General features: G+C 34.8%; 1 protein-coding gene across 2 annotated transcripts; it reads left to right on the top strand.

Moving 5' to 3' along the window:
* The first annotated feature begins 1813 nt into the window (after nucleotides 1-1813).
* LOC112500082 (methyl-CpG-binding domain-containing protein 10-like) lies at nucleotides 1814-6762 on the top strand. Of its 2 annotated transcripts, none has more exons than XM_025103367.1 (3): nucleotides 1814-1867; nucleotides 2050-2136; nucleotides 5783-6762. In XM_025103367.1, exons 2-3 carry the CDS (start codon nucleotides 2065-2067, stop codon nucleotides 6542-6544), a joined length of 834 nt encoding a protein of 277 aa, XP_024959135.1. In that variant the 5' UTR covers nucleotides 1814-1867; nucleotides 2050-2064; the 3' UTR covers nucleotides 6545-6762. The 2 variants fall into 2 exon arrangements, with proteins under 2 accessions (XP_024959135.1, XP_024959136.1); XM_025103368.1 differs by having other exon boundaries at nucleotides 1854-1939.
* The last annotated feature ends 3473 nt before the right edge of the window (nucleotides 6763-10235 follow it).

Genomic DNA, 10235 nt, shown 5'->3' with positions numbered 1-10235 from the left:
AACCATTTTTATGCATAAAGTACAGTATATTAATGCATATTACTTAAAATTCAAGATTATAAGTAAATGATGTATACGTACAATTTATTAAAGCTCAATGTTTGAATGCGTATAACTAACTGTGGATAAACATAATCAAATAGAGGATAAACATTTCATCTTAAAATATAAAAAATCTAAAATATAATTAAAATAATTATCGAGTTATAATAAAATAATTAATTATTATTTTTATAAGAAAATTATATTATTAAACCAAAAATAAATAAAAAATACGTTACATAAATACACAAAAAAATTAAAAGTTAGTTTGGTACTTTTTTAAATATTTTATAATACCTTCATATTTATATTTTGTTCAAAAATAAAAACATTATCACTTTTTTAAAACCACATAAAACCGTATCATAACATCGATTGCGACAAAAAAATAAAATGAAACAATAAAATCAAGATATATCTCGCTGTATTATGCGAGTACCATTCTAATATAATAATATAGACATTTATTTTGAAATTGATAAAATACTTAAAATTTTATTTATGACATACAAAATAAAAAGAATGATTGGCCGCATATCCCTGAGTCCGCCACAAGCTTAAACTAAAAAAAGCGGCGGCCACCGGCGGTTCGGCGTCGTACTCACTCACAAACACTGCTTTTTGTCATATGTAGAAAAACGTACCGTTTTAACCTTGAACAATGCTAAAAATGGTTTCTTTGGCCCTTGTGGTATTACTTCTTAACTATTTACGTCCCTTAACTACACTTTTGAATTGACTAACCACACTATTTATCGATCATACGATAAAATCAAACTAAACGGACCCAAATAAATTCAACTCAAAATGGGTTTAGGAAGATAAGATATATCCAAACATGACCTCTACTGCAATAGGTAGATAAGATGTTTTCGTAACCACAAGGGTGGTGCCTGATTGGTTTGAGTTTGACTCCAAAGGTTAAAAATACCAGGAGGTCCCATGTTCAAATCCAAGAAAAAATAAAAATCCTCTTGTGGCCATGGAGGTTCAAATACGGTGACTCCGGGCTATCTACAAAGCAGGTGACCGCCCTGGGATTAGTCGGCTCACATAACGGGTTGCATATACAAGTTAATAATAAAAAAGATGTTTTCGTTCAGATCCTTGAATTGCAACAGTGAGTCAGTGACACAATGACCTTATCAAATAACTTGGTCTAACCAGGGGTGGTGGGTGCATGAGCTACCACTCAATCTTCTCGCCATATAAACGAGTTATCAATCCCCATGAAATTTGTTGATTTTGATGCAACATTTTTTTTCTTCATATAATCAATCATTATAATACAAGAGGTTATTTGTTTACCTTTTAATAGTTCTATTTAGAGATAGTCTCTGAATCGTTAAGAGATGAATCTTGTTTGGCAGAAAAAAAGTTTGTCTCTTAATGATTCTAAAACCTCCAAATGATTTTTGTATCTTGTGCCTCCTTTAACCATTCAACACCCTAATTTCATTGTAAACAATTACCGAACAATTATACTTCATTTTGCATTATATCATGAGAGCCTCTTAATCATTCTAACCACTTAATCATTCTACATCAAACCATTCAACAACTTACAGACAACTCCTAACATGTCATTAATATTTATAAATATTTATTGGTCATTGCCATATCTGATAAAATGGGAAAAGAACCAAAAAAATGAAATAATAATAGAAGGGTCGAACTTGTATTTTACTATAATACAAGGGTCTAAATGCATCTTTTTTCCATACCTGTATTTTATCTTTACCGTTTCTCAGCACAGTTTCGTATTCAGACTCCCAAATTTTCGTACAACAAAATCCAATCTGAAGAGAGAGAGAGAAACATCAAGGTAGAAGAATATATTCGTTTCAATCTTTTCAGACTCTAGATTCTAGAAGGAGCCACAGCTTCGAATTCTGCTGTAATAATACATACTATATATATATATATATATACACAATTTATATATGCATATATACCCGTTTCTTGTTAGTTACGGAGTTGGTTGTTCATTTCTTCATGAATTTTTAGGTTTCTGTTTTGAAAATGGCGAGCTCAGGTTCGAATGATGAAGTTGTTTCGTTGGAGCTACCTGCACCTCCTGGATGGAAAAAAATGGTTCTCGTTCTCCCCTAATTTACATTTTATTCACGTTATATGCATCCATGGTTGATTTTGAATATTTTATCGTCGTTTCTGTTTCTGTTTCCTGTTTAATTTTGTGAATTTGGTTGTGGGTGTAGTTCAATTTCGCTATAACTTGAGAATTTGGGGATAATTTTGGTAGGTGTGAAAGCTAGGGTTTGTGAAGGAATTTGGGTAAATTTGCTTGTTTCTGCTATCATCTATATCTGTATATATATGCTAGTTTAATTTCTGTGAGTTTTGCTGATCTTGTACTTGCATTGGTGCTTAATTTTTTGAATTAGGTTATGGGTGTAGTTCAATTTTGCTGGAGTTTGAGTTTTGGGGATAATTTGTTTTGATTTTGGTGGGTTTTCAAAGCTAGGGTTTTCTAGCTTGTTTTGTTGATTTGAAATATTCGGTAGGTTTATTTCAAAAATAAGGGGCTGTTTGCAAATTGCTGAATGATTTGGTGCAGAATGATTAAGTGGTCAGAACGAGGAAGAGGCTCTCATGATACAGTGCAAAATGAAATATAATTGTTTAGTAATTGTTTATAATGAAATTAGGGCGCTGAATGGTTAAGGGAGATTTAGAATACAAAATCATTCAGAGGGTTTTAGAACTATTAAAAGACAGACTTTTTTTCTGCCAAACAAGATTTACCTCTTAACGATTCATAGACTGCCTCTTAATGGGACTATTAAGAGGTAAACAAACAACCCTTAGGTCTTTTGTTATTACCATCATGTATATGTATATAGGGGGCAAATCATAAGGGGCAAATAAACCTGCAAGAACCGGACTAAAAATATTTATTTACACGATTTTGAGTTGTTTTGTTGATTTTAAGAAATTCGGTAAGTTTTTTGTTATTACTGTCATGTATATGGATATGTAAACAGGGGGCAAATCAAATAAGAACCGTAAAAAGGTTATAAACCTGTGAGAATCGATCTAAAAATACTATTTTACGTGATTTTTTCTTCTTTCAAATGCTAGGATTTAAGGTATTGTTTCACACTTTCACATATATTTGTTTCATTAGGTGATAGTTTCACAATGTGAAACTTTTTTACGTGTATTTTTCGTTTCACTGTTTGAACCAAAAGAAAGTCATGTACTTTTTTTTATAATGTGAACACATACATATGTGAAACAATATCTTGAATCATAACATCTGGTAAAAAAATTATTTCTATATCGGTTCTCATAACCTTTTTGTATAATAAAATTCTTCAGTCTACTGTTTAGGTTGTTTAATTTTGGTGGGTTTTCATAGCTAGGTTCTTTGAGTTTGTTTTCTTGATTCGAAGCAATTCATCGAGTTTTTCTTCGTTATTATTATCTCTCAGGGATTGTTTGGCAGTTACTGAATGGTTTAGTGCAGAATGATTAAGTGGTCAGAATGATTAAGAGACTTTCATGATATAGTGCAAAATGAAATATAATTATTTGGTAATTATTTACAACGAAATTAGGGCGTTGAATAGTTAAGAGGGGCCAAGGATACAAAATCATTCAAAAGGTTTTAGAACCATTAAGAGGCAGACTTTTTTTTGCCAAACAAGATTCATCTCTTAACGATTTAGAGGCTGTCTCTTAATGGAACTATTAAGAGGTAAACAAACAACCCTCAGTATCTTGTCAATTTGTACGAAATTCTTTAGTCTTCTGCATAATTGGTGTTTAATTTTGTTATTTGGGTTCCGGGTATAGTTCAAATTTACGGGAGTCTGATTTTGATGCCTTTGAGGACAGTTTGTTTACATTTTGGAGGGTTTTCGAAGCTAGGGTTTTGAGCGCGTTTTTGTTGATTTCATCAAATACAGCAAGTTTTTTGTTATTGCTATCTTGGTATCTTCATCTTTTGTGTGTGTGTGTGTGTATAAAGAGATAGATAGAGATGCATGCGTAACAAGATGTGTGAAAATGCAATGTTTATATAGTGTTGTTTCATATGTGAAACGTTCAGGACTGTCTTGTGTGTGGGAAACAATAGTCTTTAATGTTTCACATATGAAACAACATTGTATAAACACTGCATTTTCACACATGTTGTTTATGAAAACTGGTTTGTAAGTTTGTACGAACTATTGGGTTTGTAAAAGAATGAGTTTGTAAGTATGTCGAGATGTCCAAGTGGGAGGGAAGATCAAACGAGAACACAATCGAAATAAGAGAATACGAGAACGATCAAATCATATGTGATTTTGCACTGAAATCACATGTGATTAAGGAACATGGGGCGACTTGGCCCATGACCTAGGTTACGCGTAATCACATGTGATTTCACACATGAGTATAGTGTAAAATCACATGTGATTTGACTGTTTTCGTGTTCTCTTATTTGGTCATAGTTCTCGTTTGAACTCGAATCATCCAAGTGGTGTAGCTTAAGTTAAGTTGTTACTAGGACAAGTACTTGCCGCTTTCAATAGGATGAAGCAGCGGCTTAAGGTCTATTTGGTATGCATAATGAATATACTTTATCAGACGTCTTGGTGAATGATCGTTGGATATTATATTGCGTGAAATTGTGAGAAATAAGAACGCCTTTAAAGCTAAGTTAGTGGTTAGAAATGTTTTTAGAACAAGGAATTAAGATCGACTAAAAAAAGGAAATGAATGCAACAATTTCCTTCATGGTAAGGATTCAATCGAAATTTACTTTACTTTGCTCATTATAATCATTACAAAATTATTTGTAATATTGATCGTTCACAATACCTCGTCAATTTGTCTCAATAAAAGAAAGATACGAAAGAAAATTGCAGTTATGAATTATATCATCGTGATGGTATTGATTCAACCATACCATTTCTAGTACGGTTTTACCGATATTGAAGATGAAACACATATGTATAGGCGAACTTTAGATATGTTGCCATAGATATTGCTTTAGGGATAAGCTCGTTTAGGAACTTCAAATATTTTAGGAACCTAGGAACCACCTATTTTGTGATTATCCATTCATCATGAATATCTGTCATGACCATGGTTCTAAATGGCTCATTATGGTGTGTTATGGCATCAAGTCTTTGCTTCGCTGCCACTAACCCTTCTGGCTCCACTTCAAGGCTTGGTTTCTGTTGTAATGTGTTATGACACGTTATGGCGCGTTATGGCGCCTTATTTTCGGTTCCGAGATGAACCTCCCTCTATCGCTTTATTTGATGAAGTTGAGGTTGATACATATATTGAAGATGAAACGGATACGAGTAAACAACTACATATAAGTAGAGCCGGGTTCATTTGGGGAATTGTTTAGATTTGCACACATTTGTAAGATGTTAGTGGGATTTCTATCGGAAACTAGATTGATCTAACCTCTTCTTAGATTCGGAAGTATTCATAACGGTGTTTTGAACAATTAGCAAGAGTATTTTACTATTTTACCCTAGAGTCGTGACATACGATGGAATGGTCGTAAGTAAAAGCGATTACGCTAGGCTTGAATTTAGTTTGTAGGATGATTGTAGCGATATTGATTGCAAGCGCATATTCCCTCTTAGTCATGAGTCGATTCCGTGCGTTTTCTACTAACGGAGAAGACCTTTTTGCCCTTCTATTTGGTGTTCTGGTTGATTTACGAGCTTCATTACTAATTTGTCTCTCTAATGAACGAATTTACATGTAGTTTCTGCCAAAGGAAGGTGGGACCCCGAAGAAGAACGAGATTGTGTTCACTGCGCCAACAGGGGAAGAGATCACCGGCAAGAAGCAGCTTGAGCAGTACCTGAAATCACACCCTGGTGGGCCCAAAGTCTCGGAGTTTGATTGGGGAAGTGGTGAAACTCCAAGGCGGTCTGCAAGAATTGTTCAGAAAGTGAAGTCAACTCCGCCATGGTCGGAGGCTGAGCCGGTCAAGAAACGGTCCAGAACGGTTTCAGCTTCAAAGAAGGGTAAAAAAGAGAAAGATGAGGTCCCTGAAGAAATCAGAGACAAAGATGTTGAAATGAAGGAAGCTGGAAAGGGTGAGAAAGATGAAAAAAATGACAAAAGTGCCCCTGAAGGTACCGAGGGAAACGAACCAGAGAAAACTGAGAAAGATTCGGTGGATGTCAAAAAAGATGAAACCAACGAAGAGACGGATGTCAAAGCTGACGAAGAAGGTAAACCTGTAGAAGAGGCGAACAAAGCATGTGAAATCCCAGAAATGCCCCTGTTGCAGGAAGAAACTAAGGAGGTGAACAGAGAGACATTAGCCGATGCAATCCAAGATGCAGAGCAGGCTCCAGTGACGGAGGCTGAGAAAGATGGCAGCACCGCCACTTCTGCAGACGGGCAAAAGGGTAATCTTGATGGTGTTTCCGACCAAAAAGTGGAAGCCGAAGGTGGCGGCGTGGCGGAGTATGGTAATCACATGGCGGCCAGTGAGGCTACGCCGCTAGCAGCTTAGGCAATGAGTTATCCAGTTTGTTCATCTTTTTTTTACAGTTTTTGTGATTGTTGGGAAGCCATGGGTGTATCTATAATCTATGATAGGGGTTAGAAGTCAGCTTTGCATCCGAGGGATACAACCAAAGAGATTGTTGATATTTGATGTTTTGCAGGCTTTGTTGTTGCAGTTAGGGAATTGTAGGTTGCAGATGGGATATATATATATAAAATATGTATGTATTGTTATGTAACAAGCTATCTTTATGCTCTTGGATTGCCCTGAGTTTTAACTGTACGCAGATGGTCAGGACAAAATTTGACAGTATTGGACATGATGGAATCGGATCGGTGAAAGTGAGATAGACGGGTGAGAATTTTGGATGGTTTTAATTTGACATTAGTAGTTTATTAATCTCGTTTTATCTCGATTTTTGTTCCACCTATTTTCGTGGAACAAAAAAAATGCAGTTTGTCCACTTGGGTCTTACCATGTCCTGGTCTAACGTTCGTGCTAAATGTGAGACAAACAAATTTTTGTACTGTCTTGTTCCGTAATGGGATCTAAACAAGAAACGCCTTGTTGACCTTGACAAGACTCAAAAAGGCGTTCAGAGATTCAAAATTGAAACAGTGGAACTCAAAAAAAGGTAGATAAAATTATATAGAAAAAATATTATCTTGTCGACGTGATTTGAGGCGTGGCTCCTGTTTTATCTTTGCAGAATGAATGAGAGTATGTGGACATTATTGCAAAATCAGTGAGAGGTATCTTGTCCCCACATATTCTTGGAACATGTATCTCGCCATGATGATATGGTGAGAGCGCTTTAAAGGATGACAACATACTTTTTTCCCCCAGAAAACCCCTTTTTTGTATATGTGAATATTGGGGCTACCTTACATGTACCTCAATTACTCTCGTGGGGTCCAATAGCTAGAAAAATCTTCAGTGGCTCTTCTTGATGAATTGGGATTTCCATCATTTCGGGGCAAACAGATCTATCAATAACCGAGCCGGATCTGGTGTATCATAAGAGATCTGCCTTTGAACTAACAACTTATGTGAGGAATCCGAAACCTGATTTTTTTATATGTCAATTCAGTTAAGTAACCCAATAATCTGTATTTGCTTACATCTAAAGACAAACCTTTTGAAATTGTAGCATAACTTTGGTCCTTATCATTCATCTTTACAAGGGAGACCAAACACAACTCTTACCTCATTTGCCACCATAACTTTGTGTCCTTTTTATTCATATTCACAACACACACCAAACAAATCTCTTACCTCATTTGCATTAGAGACCCACTTTCTAGAAAGTAAATGTTTCCTTTTCCTTTTACAACATTTATCTTTTCTATTATAAAGTGATGCACCATACATATCATCCTAAAAATAACATACGAGTAACCTATACCATCAAACAAACTATAACTGATCAACATAATGAAATGTACCAGATCAATTACCACTAAAGAAACTATCTGCATATATCCAGGGTAAACTGTAGTTTATTAAACCCTTTGGATCAGACCACCTTTTTCAACACCCATCGAATACAACTCTTCCAACAAGTGAAAGGAAGCAATAAACCGAATCAAACGAGTCCAGTGAACCCTATATATTATACAGTGTGGAAAAAAAATGATATCTACTTACTTTATCTCTATCTCAAGAAGTAAAGACGTTTTATGAAAACCCTGTTTGTAGAAGTTTTGTAAAAGAAATGTTTTTGAAGAATTATTGTTTCAAAAAGAATCACGAAAAGAAAGTGATAAAAAAGTAAATGGAAAGAATGTAGTTTGGAAGAGTTGCAGAAAAAGTAACAAGAAAAAAAAAGATAATCTATCAGAACCTAGTTATATGTCTTTACAAACTTTTATCTGAAGTTACGTCTTCTAAAATGTCTAAAGTTGTCGTGTTCGGTCTTAGTTGCTCGTTTCGCGCCATCCTTGGTCTTCCCGTCCTCCTCACATTCGTCGGTTGTTTCTTTGATTTCCAGGAGATCAAAGATTGACCCAGAAACACACAAAAACCTCCTACCAACCGTCTTGAATCCATGCACTTTCTTCAAGCTGAATCACAAAAACCGTGTTGCCCTCCCCCAGGAACGACCCTGTCTCTCATTATAGCCGGACACTACACCCAATTCCTCTCATAAGACCTCATTCGGTGTCTTATCTAATCGCTCGACCACATGTCCATCTAAGCATCCAAATTTCTGCCATCGTCTTCCTTTCATTCTCCTTCACCGTCCAACACTTTCCACCATATGACATAGTTGGTCTGATAACTACCTTATAGGATTGTCCGTTCAATTTTAACGGGACTTTCTTTATCATATAACACTCCCTGGAAGCTCAGTGTTTAACCGTCTCGCCTTTATGCGATAAGCAACATCATTTTTGCGAATCATGGAGATTAAATACTTTAGACTTTCATTTTAAGTACCCTTTTGCAAGTGAAAGAAATAACGTTGTGTAAACTTTATCTTTAACGTATTAAAGTTTTGTATATTGTTCTGAATGTGACTGTTTTTGACCTTTTTCAAATCCATCACTGTTTTATTTTGTTTTACTTCCGATCCACGCGTATTCAAAAATCCAACGCTTGTTATTAAATAAAATGTAAAAAGGAGATAGAAACGTAACAATGTAGACATCAAGCGATTTTGGGTTCTAAAACCAAATATGCACGTGCATATAAACTATTTCTTGACGGGAACATGCAAACCCTTACGGATCTCACAACCATGAACCAATTTGAGCAAATTTCTATACATAAAACTCTTAAAAACATAATCTTTTTCTTAAAATTGTTACCCAGACGACTTCTTGTAAGTGTTTGTGCGGTCCTATCCATATGGGATGAGCATAGAACGATAAAAGAACAGGGTTGCAATTAATATAAAATGACTTTTTAAACCTTTTTCGTAATGAATCAGTACACAGATCAATCTGTGAGGAACCACAACAGTTTTTGAAAGGGAGAGGGAGTTATAATCCTTCTGTTGTCGTTCTTACTCTAACTGTACATAACATACTCGAATACTCTACTTTTAAATCACACCAGCAACTGAATATTTTACAGTTAAATATAACCAACTTAAAAAGCAAATCCTACCTTCCCATTCAAAAAGCAACAAATGGAAAGTTCTTGAACACAACATATTATTTATTGGAAAATGTAGTGGAATCAATAATTAAAAAGTGACATCATAATTTGGGGGTTTGCATATTTGTGTACATGCAATCAAACTAGTTTTAAGAAGGGAGGGCATGTGCCATCGTATTATTTTTTCATCGAAGGGTAAAAAATTTAGGTTTGTGAACGGTGCTACCTTATCGTTTTAGAAAGTGCTACCGTATTTTCCTGAAATCCAAATAGTGCAAGTAAAAAATTTAGGTTCGTGAAGGGTGATACCTTATCGTTTTAGAAGGTGCTACAGTATTTTCCTCAATTATATAAAAACCATACTTTTTGTAATTATTTTTAGGTATATATTGATCGTTTTCAAAAGATGAAGACGCGTCGGATACAAGTTTAGAAGTTGTTTATCGGTCCTATAAAAACTATTTTTTAATTATTTTTAAATATATATTATATTATATTAATTATATGGTATCACCGTTTAAAAAAATTTCTGAATTACATATAGACTATGGTTTGATAAAAAGCCTCTTTGATTGATCATCTTTTCCAACAAAGT

This window comes from Cynara cardunculus (assembly GCF_001531365.2).
Source record: "Cynara cardunculus var. scolymus isolate 2C chromosome LG 17, CcrdV1, whole genome shotgun sequence".
In the NCBI taxonomy this organism is placed as follows: domain Eukaryota; kingdom Viridiplantae; phylum Streptophyta; class Magnoliopsida; order Asterales; family Asteraceae; genus Cynara; species Cynara cardunculus.
The sequence above is the reverse complement of the archived record's forward strand: the minus strand, read 5'-3'. Positions and strand labels throughout refer to the sequence as shown.